General features: G+C 33.7%; 1 protein-coding gene across 1 annotated transcript in view; it reads left to right on the top strand.

The window, feature by feature from the left end:
* The window catches only part of HECTD2 (HECT domain E3 ubiquitin protein ligase 2), a 67,578-nt gene that overhangs the window by 31,783 nt on the left and 18,980 nt on the right, over positions 1 to 16,815 (top strand). The window contains exons 3-11 of the mRNA XM_014456971.1: positions 1,763 to 1,901; positions 2,611 to 2,713; positions 3,101 to 3,190; positions 6,152 to 6,216; positions 9,201 to 9,246; positions 10,607 to 10,716; positions 12,600 to 12,748; positions 13,318 to 13,441; positions 15,768 to 15,864. Coding sequence (XP_014312457.1) covers positions 1,888 to 1,901; positions 2,611 to 2,713; positions 3,101 to 3,190; positions 6,152 to 6,216; positions 9,201 to 9,246; positions 10,607 to 10,716; positions 12,600 to 12,748; positions 13,318 to 13,441; positions 15,768 to 15,864 — 798 coding nt within the window. The 5' untranslated portion in view covers positions 1,763 to 1,887. The remainder of the gene's footprint in view (positions 1 to 1,762; positions 1,902 to 2,610; positions 2,714 to 3,100; positions 3,191 to 6,151; positions 6,217 to 9,200; positions 9,247 to 10,606; positions 10,717 to 12,599; positions 12,749 to 13,317; positions 13,442 to 15,767; positions 15,865 to 16,815) is intronic.

Genomic DNA, 16,815 nt, shown 5'->3' with positions numbered 1-16,815 from the left:
TTCTTTTGCCATGTTCTGTCTAGGTTCTCCAGTGAAGTTCTGTAGCCAGGTTCTGTCCAGGATCTTTTGCCATGTTCTCTGGCTAGGTTCTGGTTAGGATCTGACGTTTATTGTCTTGTTACATCTGTATTTATACCAGCCGATTTTAATCCTGTCAATTTCTATTACAAAGGTTAGGGCGTTTCTTATCTCCATTCCAGGGAGTAAAGATTATGTAGCTTAACTACCCGCCTGGCACTTAATTAAGGGGTTGTATCCCCTCCCTAACCTCAGGGAAAAATCCCTACCTGGGAAAACAACCCTTCTCGGAGAGGTGACCTTGGTTAAAACACATAGCGCCAAGAAGGTGAGCAAACATATTAAGAACAGTATGCCATATATGCCAGGTCCCTTGAAACAGCAAGGATGGACCGGCTCCCGGCAAGCAGGTCAATGATTCTCTCCACCATTGATGTTTCTACCCCCTCTCCCTCTCTCTTCCTCTCTCTGAAATCAATAAACACGTTTTAAAAAAATACTGGCAATAGAAAACGAGCAAAATAAAATTCCAGAATTTGTTTTAAAGAATAGTTCATTGGTTTCTTAGAGAGAGAAGAAGGGAGAGGGAGAAAGAAACATTGATCGGCTGCCTCCTGCATGCCCCCTACCAGGGATCAAGCCCACAGCCCAGAAATGCGCCTTTGGGAATGGAAATGGCTACCTCCTGGTACAAGGGATGATGCCCAACCAACTTAAGCCACACCAGCCAGGGAAAAATTCTATAATTTTTTATTACAAAATGTTATTGTACTAAAAAAGAATAAGAAACAGAATAACAGCCACTTGAACAATGAGAGCCCATCATAAACACATATCCACAAAAACAGATAAACCCTATTTCAAGATGAGCTGAAATTCATTAAGAAAATATGACACTTGAAATAACATGGAATTATAAACATTGAGAAAGGTGGCAATAAAGAAAAGAATTAAACATATTTTTAAAACTAGGAGAAACACAAAAGTAAACAAATATAACAAATCATGCCGTAAAAGGAATTATAAGAAAACAGGTGGAAATGTTTAAAAATTAATGAAAAAAAGATAAAAAGGAATCTGAGAAATTATCATTAAAATAGGCAGAGTCTACTCAACATATGGGTAGTTGGAGCAAGGAGGGGCTGGTAACACTATCCCTTGACTGGTTAGTGGTTTCAAAGGTGTTTGTTTTATAATAAATACTATTCATTAAGCCATATGTTTGTTTTATGAGATTCTTGTATATTCATTTTATTACATAATTAAAAGGTTATAAAGTACAACAAAAAGAACAATGAACTATTTGCAAACAGAATAAAATGAAAATTTCATGCAAATTCTTAAGAAAATGCTAAAACTCCAACAAAGAATTGCTGAGAATGCAAATAAATGATTTGGACATATTCAAAGAGCTAATAAACATTTAAAGCATTGAATCTCACTGAAATATTCCCTGAAAGACAACTTTTGGGAAAAGAGCAGGGGAAAGAAACTGTTTTACATCTGTAGATAACTTTTAATGTAAAATACAGCCTAATATCTGTTATGGGTGAAGTTGGGGTAGGGGTGTTAGACCCTCCTGTAAGTGCCCTTCCCTGTGGTAGGACTTTCTGTCACATGACCCCAAGGTGAATGCAACACAAAATAATTCATTTGTCTTCCGTTCATGTTGAGTTAGCCTGGCATTTTATAATTCGGAAAATTGTATGATTAATTACTCTGAATGCTTTTTTATGCTTCACAGTGAGAGACCTACCACCGATTTCCCTTGATGTTAGACAGAAACAGCGTGTCTCTACAGATGCATCATCATCTGAAATAAAGGCTGCAGTTCCTCCAGAATCTACCCTTCCTATCCAGCCCAAAACTATGAAAGACTTTCAGTAAGTTGGAGTTCACTATTATATGTAGACATAGAGTTACCTGCATGTCAGTACTTTATATAATTTAATAGTTTTGTGTGAGCAGTTGATCTTGTGGATCATGATAAGGTATTAGCCAAGAGGGCAGTCACAAAAGACTAGAAGTCTCAAGTGGAAGATGAAAACAAATGTCTAAGTAACAGGTAAGGGGTAGATGATGTTGCAGCAAAAGCAACACTAAATAAGAGAATATGAGTCAAAACAGGCAAAGCAGGAGACAAAGGTAGTAATAAAATAATAGAATGTTTCCTTTTTAAAAAATAAGATTTTAAATGCTATGTAACACATGAACTATAAAAGCTATGTCACTACTAAAAAATTCCACTGGATATATGAAGGAGCAAAGGGATAATGAGAAAGTAGAGATAGCATATAAACAAAGTCTCTCAAGACATTTAGCTTTGAAGTGAAGAAAGAGTGTTACTTATAATAAGCATGTCAAGAATGAACTTTTCAAAAAGCAAGTAAATGGGAAAGCTGAAGCTGGATTAATATATCAATCTAATTAAGAATTGTAGATCCATAAATCATATTTACATTAATTGGAGCGTTTCTGTGTTCAGCTTCAGTATATCAAGTTGCATGTTTGGTGACATTTATGTGTAAAGTAATGCTATTTTATCTGAATAATATTTCCTTCTATTATGGTTAGTATATGTTTTCATTTTAGGGAAGATGTAGAAAAAGCTAAGTCGTCAGGAGATTGGAAAGCAGTACATGATTTTTATCTAACAACATTTGATTCTTTCCCAGAACTAAATGCTGCATTTAAGGTAATAATACATAAAACACATTTTTCATTTTAAATTTAAAAAACATAGATGATAAGTTTACCTCTTTTTTCTACCCAGTAATTGACTTAAGCAACTGTTTAGAAAAACATACATGTATTAATTTCTGAAATTACTTATATCACAAATATTGCGTGATATCTTAGATTTTATTTGTATTAAATGTTAATATTTGTCTCCATTCTTTCAGTTTTAAGTTATTAAAATAATTCTTCTATATTCATTTTTCATTTTAGCAATTTTTCCCTGAAAGTTCTTATCATCATACTAGAAAATATTAGAAATTATGAAGGAACAGTTATGATTCAAATATGAGTAAGAACAGTCTTAAAATTTTATATACACCTAATTCTTTAATTGGGTTTGCAGAAAGATGCCACCACCTCATTTAATACCATTGAAGACTCTGGGATTAATGCTAAATTTGTGAATGCTGTATATGATGCCTTACTTAATACTGTAAGTATTGTTTATGAACACATGCAAATAGTATAATTCTTTGTCTCTTCTGTATTTCAAAAGCAACTACACAAATATTGTAAAAATCACTGTGATGTAATTTTATAGTAAATGTAGTTGGAATTCTCAGAAAGTTAAGATTGTTTTTATTTTTATAACTAAATGAGAATTAAGCAGAAAATATATTTATGTCCAGTCCTTGTTTAGGGAGTCCTACTAACGTAAAATTATGCTTCACTTAAGCAAAAGGAGGTCAGTTATTTGATTGTATTGGCATTGCATTGAATCTGCAGATGAGTGGTTCTCAAATTTTATCATCTATCAGAGTCACAGGAAGGGCTTCTTAAAATGCCGAGTTTCAGATTCGGAATGTCCGGGATAGAGTCCAAGAATCTGTGTTTCTAACAAGTTCCCAGGATACATTGATGCTCCTGATCCAGGGATCACATTTTGAGAACCCTACTGCTATAGATCAGTATGTGAGGAATTGACATCCTTTCAATCCATGAACATGGTATATCCCTCCAATTACTTAAATCTTCTTTAATTTCTCTTGGTAATGCTTCAGTTTTCTGAGTAAAGGTCTGACATATCTTATTACATTTATTTCTAGGTACTTGATTTTTTTATCCTATTGTAATTTCATTTTCTAATTGTTACTAGTATAGAAATACCTTCATATATTTATCTTTATTTACCTTGCTAAATTTATTCATTAATTCTCACAGTACATCAGATTTATTTGGATTTTCTATATAGACAATCATGTTGTTTGTGTAAAATGAGAGTCTTATCTCTTTCCAATCCTTGTACCTATGTATGCATGCATAGTTGTAGTTGCCTTATTATATAATTTTGAATAAAATAAGTTATAGCAGACATTCTTGCTTATTGCTAATCTCAGTACTTCACAATTAAATATATGAAAGGGTAGTTAATAACATTTGTCATTAGAGAAATGAAGATAAGATTATATATCCATTCAAAATTAGTAGAAAAAAAATTTAAGAACCTTGCCAAGAATAGGCAATATTGTGGAGCACTTAGAACTTTCATAGCCTGATTGGGTAAGTATAAACAACCACTTTGGAAAACTGCTGGGCATTATTGCTAACACATTTTGCTTATGCATAAATTGTGACCCAAAATTTCCACTCCTGGGACACTTCTCTGACTTTTTCTGACTTGGAATGATATTAATATTTTATAGACACTAAAAAATTAAAAATATACAACATGAGGGGAAATCCTTTAAAATGTAATACAAACAGAAAAAAACCCCACCTAGCTATACTTCGAATATTATAACCATACCTTAAAAAAAACCTAAGCCAAGTAATTTTTATACACAGTATTTTATATATCTTCAGTCTAAAGATTTTTTAAAATATGTAAACAAATCTTTAGTTTTTCTTAGTTTTTGGCATTAAGACATCATAATGAACTCAAGGATTTTAATAGATGGATATGGATACGTGTGTGTGTGTGTGTGTGTGTGTGTGTGTGTGTGTGTGTGTATTTCCTAACCCTGTTCTCTGAAAGGGCCTAGTAGCAATGAGCACTTTAGCATGCACGGTTTCTAAATACCATTCCTCACAGAAAGGAACCAGAGCTCCCTGGAGAAATGGCTAATTCCAGGACTGAGATAGGGAAAATACAAGATGAACCTATCAGTTTTTCACCATTAAAATTGTTGACTCAAGGATTTTTGTAGATGTTCTTCACCAAATTGAGGAAATTTCCCTCCATTCCTAGTTTGCTGAGGTTTTCTTTATCATGAATTGGTGTTAAATTTTATCAAATGCTTTCATAGCTACTGATATGATCATATATTTTCTTCTTCAACCTATTGATGTGATGAGTTACATTAATTGATTTTCAAATGATGAGCCAGCCTTGCATACATGGAATAAATCCCACTTGGTTATGGTGTATTAATTCTTTGTATACATTGTTGGATTTGATTTGCTAATACTTTGTTGAGGATTTTTACATCTGTGTTCAGAAGAGATATTGATCTGTAATTTTTTTCTTGTAATATCTTTAGGTTGGTATTAGGATAATGCTGATGTCATAGAATAAGTTAGGAAATATTCTCTCTTCTGTTTTTTGGAAGAAATTGTAAAGAATTGGCATCCTTTCTTTCTTAAATTTTCAGTAGAACTCACCAGTAAAATCATCTGGGCCTGGTGTTTTTTGTTTTGGAAAGTTATTAGTCATTGATTCAGTTTCTTTAATAAATATAAGTCCATTCAAATTATCGATGTGTGACTTTGGGAGATTGTATCTCCCAAAGACTTGGTGTATTTTATCTAGGTTTTTAATTTGTGGGCAGAGTTGTTCATAATAGTTCTCTGATATCCTTTCAGTGTCCAGGTATCAGTAGTGATGATCCTGCTTTCAGTTCTGATATTAGTAATTATTGTCTTTAATCTTCCTTTCTTGGTTAGTCTTGCTAAAGGTTCATCAACTTTATTAACCTTTTCCAAAAACTAGCATTTGGTTTTATTGCTTTTTCTCTATTAGTTCCCTGTTTTCATTTATACTGATTTCTCTTCTAACCTTTATTATGTATTTTCTTCTGATTACTTGGACTTGATTTCCTGTTTTAATTTCCCAAGATTGAAAGCTTAAATTGTTTATTTTACATCTTTTTGTCTAATATATTCATTTACTACTTTTGCTGTATCCCACAAATTTCAATAAGTCATATTTCCATTTTCTTACACAGCTAAACAAGTTTACAATATGACCCAAAAGTCATACCCTAGTTGTCTACCCAAATGATTCGAAACTTATGTCCACCCAAAAACCTGCACACAAATTTTATAGCAACCTTATTCAAAATTGCCCAAAATTGGAAGCAACCCAGATATCCTTTAATAGGTGAATGGATAAACAATCTTTAAAGTCACTTTAGTAGCTAATCCTAATTATCTTCTGATTTTCTTTTGCCTACAGCCTCAAGACATTCAGAAGACAGTATTAAAGGGAATCATTAACAGCCTGTTACGAGAATGGAAAGGGTAATTGTAATTAATATCTAGCTAGTCAGTATAGATGGTTAGTTTACACATCTCATACACCTTATCTTACATATGTATGTATTTTACTGAGTCAATTTTAGTTGTTGTAATAAAAACAAAGATAGAAAGAAGTTATAAACCATTAACAACAAATTTTTTAAACTTGAGATTTGTGACTTCTCAGGATGGTCTATGGGTGGGCTTCAGAAGATCTCTGAATCCTTTAACATCATATATAAAATCTGTTGTGTACAGACATGAGTGCTATACAGATACGGGATGGGTAGTTACATGTAACCTAGGATGAAATAATACGGGCTTAAATTTAGCCTTGGACTTTCTGGTAGCCAAAGCAAAATTTTTTATTTCTAATATAAGGAAATGTAAGTTTAACTGCTGAAATGTTTTTTCTTAGAACTAAATATTGAATCATTATTTAAGGAATGATGGGCAATGCAACTGATAATGTTTTGAACTGAGAATATGTAGAATATAAAAATATACTTTCAAAAGTACATATTATTTAAATTGATATTGTTTAAACAGCACTATAATTTCAATTAATAGCTTCTATAAAGTCATATGAGTACCATAAAATTATAATTTACATGTTTATATTAAGCCCAGTCTAAAAATATTACCAAACTAGAATTCTTAAATATAATGTCAAATGTACCTTTATATATTTTAATAACATTGTTCAAAATTTAATAAATTTTCAAAGAGATGCCTGGTTATTATAGAAAAATTTTTTAAAGCTAGAGTAGTGTAAAAAAAGTACAAATGTTTACATTTTGCTATTTTTGTCTAGTCATCTTTTAAAATAATTGAAATCATAACATATAATTTCATGTGATTTTCCTAATTTATCATTCTAGTAATATATTTGCATTTTCCTTGAATTTTATATTTCTGGTTGAACACATAATGCTTCATTAAAAATGAAGAGAAAATTAGAATGTAAAGAGCATTTGTAGGAGAATGAGGAAGTCCAGTGGTCTGAAACTGCTGGAATCTCAGTCCCCTCTAGTAAGCAAACCCTCAAAGCTTCCCCTCTCTGCCCTTGAAAAGTGTGTCCAATACAGATTAAAATGACAATGTGACAGGACTCATGTTTCAGAGGAATGTGTGTGCAGTACCTAAAAGTCTTGTTTTATTTTGAATTTATTATAACAACAAAATCTAGTTTATTGACTATTATGGGCTAAGCATCTTCCTAACAATTTTACATGTGTTTCTCATTGAATTTTTACTACAATTCTATGAGATAGGTAATATGATTATTTTCATTTCACAGTTGAGAAAATTTACAGAGTAAATTGCCCAAGTTAACCCAGTAAGTGTGTGAGTCAGGAGTAGAACCCATGCGGTTTGGCAAAGAGCCTGTGATCTTAACCACAATTTCTATAGCCTGAACTGTATACTGTAGTGCAATACTAGTGCATAGGCCAGAGAGTTGGAAATCATAATGGTGCAGCTATAAAATGGAAAAAAGTAGGACTCTCCTATCACCAGGAATTTTAATATTTATGAATTGCCTTGAGTGTTTTAAAATATTTTCAAATATAATTTCTAAAACAAAACATTAGTCCCATTGAGAAAATAGTCTGAAAGTTATGTAGAATATTATAGACAGAAATGGTTTCAATTTGGTTTAAACCTAAATAATATAAATCATTATTTTGTTGAGATAATTCTCCTACAAAGAAATATTACTAATTTAAAAATGTTATATATATATATATATATAAGCATATACATATTTATTTCTAACTTTAATACATGTAATACATAGTTATATTTCAGATTATGTGGCTTTATATTTTGTAAAGGTCATCCAGTATATTTTGGGCAACAATTTATATTTTCATACTTAATTTATAACTATAACAGAAAGGTAAATTATTATTTCATCATTTTATTTTCTTAAAGGGAATTCAAGAAGATACTTGGAGGTGAACCATTTTCCCTCCAACATTGATTTTGAAAAATTTCAAATTACAGAAAAGTTAAAGATAATGAAAACTCATTCACCATCACCTGAATTCACGAGTTGTTCACTTTTTGTCACATTTGCTTTTGCTTTTTCTCCCTCTGTATGGAATCTGTTTTTAGTAAATGGAAGGCGTCATGATACTTTGCCCCTAATTACTTCAGCATGTATTTCCTAATCACATTTTTCTCTGTGACCATAATACATTTAGTATTCATTTAATACTCTCTAAAATACAGTCCACATTTAAATTTCCCTAGTTGGCTCAAAAGTGTTCTTTAATATCTGGGTTTTATTTTTCAATCCAGGATCCAATCAAGGATCATTAATTGCATCTAGTTATCACATAGGGGAACCATTTGTAATGCAAGAAGTTACTTACTTCCGAGTGTCTGTGAGTGTATTTAATAGGTCTTCAGAGGACAAGTAACACTCATCAGCTTGGGGAATAACAAAAACTTGGTCAAATTTGATCATGTGGAAATCCAGATTAACATGGCACAGACTAAAATTTAGTTACTTTTCAGAGGTATTCAAAATAAGATTCTTTTCATTAGAAATATACTAGATGTATTCAAAGTGTGATTTGACTTGCAGACACTTCTACAACTTTCATTTCAGTAATAGACCTGTACTCACAAACCTATTTCTTTTTTCAATGCATAGATATTTTTGAGATCTCAGTTATCCTTTATTAAAACAAAAACATAAGTATTCTAAAATTGTTAATTATTTTCCAGACTCTTAACTGTTTCCAGAGTTAATCATAATATTTACCTCATAAAATAGCCTAGTTAACTCCATTTTTAGTTATCTTCAGAATCAGCCTAGAGTAGGCACACAGGAACCTATCTTTTCAGCATATTAGAGATATGTTACTGTCTCAATAATAATACATATTAAGTCTAGTTTTGGGCTTTTATCAACTCAATTCAATGGATCATTTTTTATTATATACTGTAATCTCTAATCAATTATACTTCTTTTTCAGTCCACGAACAAAAGATGATCTTAGAGCATATTTTATACTTTTACAGGTAAGAAAGCAAGAATTTAGTTATCTAATTTAGACCTCAGTCTGTGCACGTATATAGGTGAAATTATATCAAATATTAAGTATTCTTTTGAGCAACATTATTGATACTTTTGGATTGCAGTTACTTGTAACTAGAGAATTAAAGCTACAACAAACAAACAATGGGAAGCTAATTTATCTCTGGGATTAAATTTTTAATTCTTGCCTTCCTGCTGTGGTATTCGGGCACAAACAGAAGGGAAGAACATCTTCCCCCTCCAGTTAATCTCCTTTCTTATAACTAGAATGGGCTCCAAAACTTTCTTTTATTTTCTAAGTAGTAAGTTTCCAGTTTCTCTGTATTTTCAATAAATGCTTAAGCTAGAATACGAATAGAAAAATCAAAGTGGTTTATATTTGCAAAACAAAGATGATGGCCCTAACCAGTTTTGCTCAGTGGATAGAGCATCAGCCTGCGGACTCAAGGGTCCCGGGTTCGATTCTGGTCAAGGGCATGTTACCTTGGTTGTAGGCACATCCCCAGTGGGGAGTGTGCAGGAGGCAGCTGATCGATGTTTCTCTCTCATCGATGTTTCTCTCTATTCCTCTCCCTTCCTCTCTGTAAAAAATCAATAAAATATATTTAAAAAAAAACACAAAGATAATGAACTTTTTCTTCTTGAGAGCTACAGATTCACAGATAGAAAAAATTAGGTCCAGACAAATGAAAAGCAATTTTTAGTTTTTACTATTTTTATGAAAGAATTATATTATTACCATAGCTAGCACACTGCATCTGTGTCATTTACAATTTGCAAAAAGTACACATATGTAATTACCTTATTTAAAGGTAAGAAAAAAAATATATACTAAATAGGATAGTGTTTAGTTCATTACTGTGTTCAATAAAAGGAAATATGCAGGGTAAAGATAGAGAAGCGGGAAGAGAGGAAAAAAGAAAAGTGTGTGTGGGGAGGAACAGACAAGAAGTAGTTGAGAGATGTAAGGAAGGAAAATAGGGAGGAGTAGGAGAAAGGGAAAACTAGGGGAGGAAATATATATATGTAGAGATAGTGAATGCTAGAAAACAACATGAAGCTCAAGTTTTTGAGGACTATATATTAGCAATAAGCTCTGCTCACTCAGACCCAGATCCGCCCCAATTCCAAAGCCCGTGCTCTTTCCACTGTACCTCAGCAGAACTGTACCAAGTCTCTGCTAATTAAATAAACAAATAAATTATTGTTTTAAAGGATTTCACCTAGTATTTCATAACTTCAAATCTCGTCTTCTGAATTTACCACTTAGCTCATCAAGCTTAGTGTCTTTCTTTTTACATGTTAACAATATTTTAACACAATTACTTTTAATATCTTTCTCAGAATCCTCAGTTTAATAACACATCTACGTACGTCATCTATGCTCACTTGCTAAGACAGATAGCTGCCTTAGTTGAAGCTGACCATCATTTCTTAGTCCACTGGGTTAAAAAGTAAGTCCTTCTATGATATTAAGAACCTTCATAATCTTAGAGTTTTAAGTTTGCTATGAGTTAAAAATATTAAATGTTTGCAGGTCTTTAGAAATGATACTTATACTTCACAGTGCCTCGAAAGGCAATTATATGCATATATTTTAGTACTACATAAAGGATAATTTAAAATCTGTTTCTAATGTCAGTAACCATTTTGCTTGTGCAAGCTGTGGTTGAGATTTCTGTCCACTGCTCTTGCTTTTATGCAGTGCATCTCTATCACTGGTTTTTCAAACATCTCATAGATGGTGCCTGGATTTGCTCAGACATTAGTATTTTAATTTGTGTCTTTTTATTTCCTATCTCTGTATCAATATAAATTTCAGCATTATTTACATGGTGCTTTTCCTTCCCCAAAAGCATCTTTATAAAATGTAGATTAGCCATCAATATCAATTTATAAAGGTATCATACTTTTTTCATAGAACTATACTCACATCAACAATTACTTTTCTTCATGATTGATAACAAAGAGGCAAAATATTTTCAAAATTAATTTTAAAATACAGTTGATGCTCATTATTCACAGTAGTATCCTATATAATAAAAGCCTAATATGCTAAGTGTCCATATTAGGTCGTCCGGTCAGCTGTTCAACCAATCAAAGCATAAGATGCTAATGATATGCTAAGGCCACTCAACCACTCGCTATGACGTGCACTGACCACCAGGGGGCAGACACTCCAACTGGTAGGTTATCTTGCTGCTGGGGTCCAGGACTGAGCGAGACAGGCCAGACACGCCCTGGAGCCCTCCTATGGTCCCTCCCTGGCTAACCAACCTCCCATGTTCCTCCCTGGCCCCAATCATGCATCGGTGGGGTCCCTCGGCCTGGCCTGCGCCCTCTCGCAATCCGGGACCTCTCAGGGGATGTCAGAGAACTGGTTTCGGCCTGATCCCGCAGGCCAGGCCGAGGGACGCCACTGGTGCACGAATTTGTGCACCAGGCCTCTAATGTCCTATAAATGTACTGTGAATAGTGAATTAGTGAATACTAAACTATTGCCCCTAAAGGAAACACAGGGTTAGGCTCCTGTGAGCTTTAAGGTCAACATTTTCATCAGCTGATGACTACATAACCTTGCTTTACCTATACTTCTATTTAAAGACATCTTATTTAATTAAATTGTTGTTTCATTAACACTGAATTTACAGTCAACAGCACTCTAATTCATGTCTGAACAAATGTTATCTAACACAAGTGTATCCTCTGTATGGCATACAACATCCTTCTTGTACTTAGGAAGACTGGACAAAACTTTCACACTACTTTTGGGGGCCATTTTAAAACAGCAAAATCACTAACAAAAAGCACAAAATGTGAAAAACATGACACTATGCAGACTGCATAAAAGCCGCTTGCTTACAGCATGACAGCTAGAACAAGATAGAGCGTTCCTTTTTCAGCTTCAGCTGGGAATGTGCACATTGGGCAACTAAAATTTTTTGCCACTGTTTGCACATCTACAAGTAACAATGAAAGAGCCACATTATCAATTTGGGGGTTACAATTAATTTTAGCAAGTAGGTGAATTTGCACATACAGAGTCTGCAAATAATAGAATTGACTGTTGAAAGCCTTTACACATCTTAGTTTTGGGCATAACATGAAATGTTTAATACTAACTTTATAGTAATATTAATGTTTATTTCTTATTCCATTAAGAAGTAATATTCCAGGTAAGATCTTCCATCTTTTCAAATGTTTGGCAATTTAAAAATAGAATTTGGGGGAATATTCTAAAAGTTTATGCATATAGAATGCACTTTACTATCTAATGAATTATTGCCAAAATAGACAATGTGAATTTTGATTGGAATTATTTCAAAATCTTTACCAGATTATCCCAGAAGAGGTTCAAACAACTGGTAGAGAGATTGCTGCAGTTTATTTCTTTACGACTGTTTCCTGCAAAGCCTGAAGAATTTCCACCCCTAACAAAATGTTCCTGGTGGATCCCATCAGCATCTAAAGTGCTGGCTTTACTTAGTAGGTTTTGTTCTTCTATCATCTTTACTTTTCTTTTGTTAAATATTAGAGACATTTCCATAAGGATCTCAAAGTACTATGGAGGCATTCTTACATTTTAAAGCATTTCTTTGAAGTGGAGAGTTGAAATTTACTTTCTGTTTTGATAATGGAGTTCACAGTTAATTAACAAGCATGAGAGAGCTTTATGCTTTTTATTGGGCAGTATTCTGTGTTATGGCTAACTGCAAATAATCTGCTAAGTAGTGACTCCTAAGAACACAAGAACTTCTATGAATTCCTGAGGGATGCTGAGGAGAGAACACACTCATGGCGGGAACAGAAAGAGCAGATGGCCATCTGGGCGTTCCTTTTACTATACTAATACAATCCCCACCACAAGTTTTGAAAAAACAAATTATTGGCTCTATTTTGATCACAATTATAAAACTACTTTTTCCATTGGAAGCTATAATTGCTTAAAATAGGAATAGGTAAAGACTACTTGGTAGACATTAAAATGTTATTATTATTAGAGTAAACCATGCGCATGTTGCAAAAGATCATTATGTTAGAATTTATCTTTACAGATACTGCAAACAATTTGGTCCACCCTCCCCTTATTCCTTATACCGATTTCTATAATTCTACACTGGATCACATTGATCTCATGGAGGAATACCACACCTGGCAGAGCTTTGGAAACTCCCACAGGTACAGTCAGAAGCTCATTTGGCTACTCACCTAAATGAAATACTATTCAAAATAATGACTGGGTTTTAAGTTTGTGTAAATAAATTTAAATCTCCCCATACCTTTACATATAAACTTATAAATGTAGTTTAATTATTCAGCCTTGAAATACTGTATTTGTGAAAGCATTTTCTTTTTCTGTTACATTTTGAATTCACATGCATGTTAATTTGTTTTTGGTTTGGTTAATAACATCTTTTTAAGAAGGGAAAGGTACTATCTTAATATGCAATTTCTTGTAGCTTCTTATTCTATATGCTATTGTCTAGGACAGGGATTAAAAAACTTTTTCTGTAAAGTACTAGTACTAGATGGTAAATATTTTTTGCCCTTTGGGCTATACAATCTCTGGTCTGTTGCAGCACAAAAATACAACCTTAGACAATATGTAAATGAATGGGGGTGTCTATGTCCTACAACACTTTATTCATAAGCACAGGCGATAGGCATCTTTGTCCCCATGGGCCCATAGTGTGCCCAGTGCCCAGATCTAACACAGTGATCACACTCATGTGCACGTACACACATACATTTCACTCCTTTTCTTCCTTACTCTGTAGGAAAAATGGTTGACCTTTACATACAGTATTTAAAAAATGGATGTTGGAGAAAGATCTTCACCACAAATGATTTATTACAATGGCATAATAGATTTTCAAAACATTTGACCAAATTCTTTAGTACACTGCCCCTTATATCCACACTTACTATTTGAATTAAACCAGCAAGATGATCCCAAACAGTTTATTCCCAGACCAGGAGATGTCCTGGAGAGTTCACGGAGACTGACTAAGAGATATGGGATGGATGTAAGTAACCCCAAACCACAGACTAGTTTATAAACTGGTTTAAGCTTTCAGGGACCCTTTCTACAAGAATTGGCCTAAAACATAAAATGTCTCTCAGGACATATTTCAGTCCATATATGAACACTTGGAACTGAATAAAAATTCCATTTCTGGGGACTTCTGTCAGTGTGATGAATACTTTCTTGGGAAAGTTTATTTTACAAAGAAGCTTTTTTTCTCCAACTTTAATATAATTACAACGTTGTAGACAAAACCACAAAACAACTCCAAGAGTTATTGTGTGTTTTTTAGTGACAACTTTTAATACAGAGCACCTCTAACCACTGTACCACAGCATTGTACCAAGAATGAATTCGACTTTTATCCTATGGTCCCTCCAGCCCTTGGGAAGCCAGCCTGGACCTAGAGCGGGACCTGGAGCCCTAGGGCAAGTCACCGCTGGCCATGAGCAGCCTCAGCTGTTTATCTAGTATCTCATACACATAGCATCATTCTTCTAAGTGCCAGGACTAGGGACACTCATTTCTTAATTTTTAGTTAGCACTTAGTGATTCAAAATCATTACACATTAGTACTGAACAACTCTTACTGTTTTTAACAATTTCGATCCAAGGGAAAGCTATTTCATTTTCAGTTCACACTAGTGCTACCTCCTGTGTCCCCATAGTGCCTTCATGGCACCTGGTGGTCACGGATGCCTTGCCTGACTGCCCTCAAATGGATTCCAATGAAAACTGATGGATGCATCGCAGCCACTTCTGGTGGAGTCTAACTCCTGAAGTGTCAGTACTGCCATGCTAGTTCTCTCCAAATGCCTTTCTCTCTTTGTCTGTGGCTCTTTTACATAGCATAGAATGAGCTCTGACCCAGGAAAAAAAGTTGTTTTCCTTACCTTTGATCATAATGTTGTACCTTTACAAACACATATCATTTCATATTACTATATCATTAAGTGCAGTACTAACAGTAACATACTTTTATTGGTCTTCAATTTATTACTCTGCTTGTTATTACTATAGTTATTACAAGATTTCCTCATTTCTGAAGCTCTCATCTCAGAAATATCCATTTAATAATGGATTTTTATATTACTTTCTGTACTTGAACTTTCTGTCCTAATCCTCCTTCATCAACACTCTGCCTCCTGGTTCTGGTGTTGGCCATATTTTTCACAGGTAATGATGTACAGGTGACTGTACATAAACTGGAATTACTATATAACAATGTAAGTAGTTAGCACATATCTCATTAGATGTAGCTTCCTCCAGAAAACAAAGGTACTGCACCCCTGGTAATGACACACACTTCACAGGGCTGTGGGGATTAAGAGAAATTATGTACTTGAGATCATTTTGTAAATGATAAGACATAATTCAAAAGTAATGTTACATTGTTAGAAGGGGTACCTTACATTCCCTTAGTATAATTTTGCTAAAAAATACACAATTTTGCTTTTTCTGTTTCCACTTGTTGGGCAGGTTTTCCTTCTGTCAGTACCCATTCGTTATTTCTATAGCTGCAAAAAAAATCATTATTCAGAGAGACTCAGAGCAGCAGATGATAAGCATCGCAAGGGTAAGCCAGCTACGTAAGCATATTTGTGCTGACTATAATCAATATAGTAAATAATTTAATACATCAAATGTCTTATGAATTGTTCTAGCATAATTAGGAAATGTTGAAAGTAAAATTCACATTATATTTCCCCAAAAAGTGTTTAAACCTGTTTATGATACAGGAAAAAGATACCCCTCACCAACTTCTGATTATGTTATAAATATAGCAGGAAGATTAAATGTGTCTCATAAATCCAAAGTACTGGGAACTTGTTGGACATTATTTTGTAGATACCATATTCCAGCTTCAGTAACGAGCAGAGAGCTCTGGTGAAAATTACAGTGAGGGCAAGGAGTGCCCGTATGAGCAAACTTCTAAAACGTTTTCTTGGTTTTATGAAAATCAAATAGAAACAACCATAAAATTGAAGATGTAATCAAGTGTCATCTTAGAAAACTGAGAAATATGTCCAAAGAAGGTAAAATATGTTTTATGGTTTCTTAGGAAACCAAATGCACAGAGGCCCATAGAAAATGGGGGAGCTGTCAAGTTGGCTTTAGTCGAGTTACGGAGCAGGGCAGAGTTTATCTCTGGCCCGCCCTCATCACTCCCTACCACTTGTGTTTCAGCACAGCACAATCAAGTTATATACTTTACTTAGTAGGCATCAGACTAAGTGAGCTTTTTTTATTAGAGCTTTAGACTAGACACTTACATGCTCATATATTTTGAGTATCTGACTTTGGGACATGATTACTTACAACTTTAAAAATTAGAGGAAAGGTTGGTTGCAGTCGTTTTAAAATAAAAAGAGACACATAGAGTAAAAAAAAAAGTGGTTTCCATGTCTTGTCTGAGAATACAAAAAGAATGCAAAAGCATAAATCACATTACTTCAAAATTGCATACAAAATAGGAATTGTTTAATCTTCAGTAATTCAGTTCCCAGAAGGTGAGTACTTTTTTCCT

Source organism: Myotis lucifugus, unplaced genomic scaffold, assembly GCF_000147115.1.
Source record: "Myotis lucifugus unplaced genomic scaffold, Myoluc2.0 scaffold_66, whole genome shotgun sequence".
In the NCBI taxonomy this organism is placed as follows: domain Eukaryota; kingdom Metazoa; phylum Chordata; class Mammalia; order Chiroptera; family Vespertilionidae; genus Myotis; species Myotis lucifugus.
The sequence above is the reverse complement of the archived record's forward strand: the minus strand, read 5'-3'. Positions and strand labels throughout refer to the sequence as shown.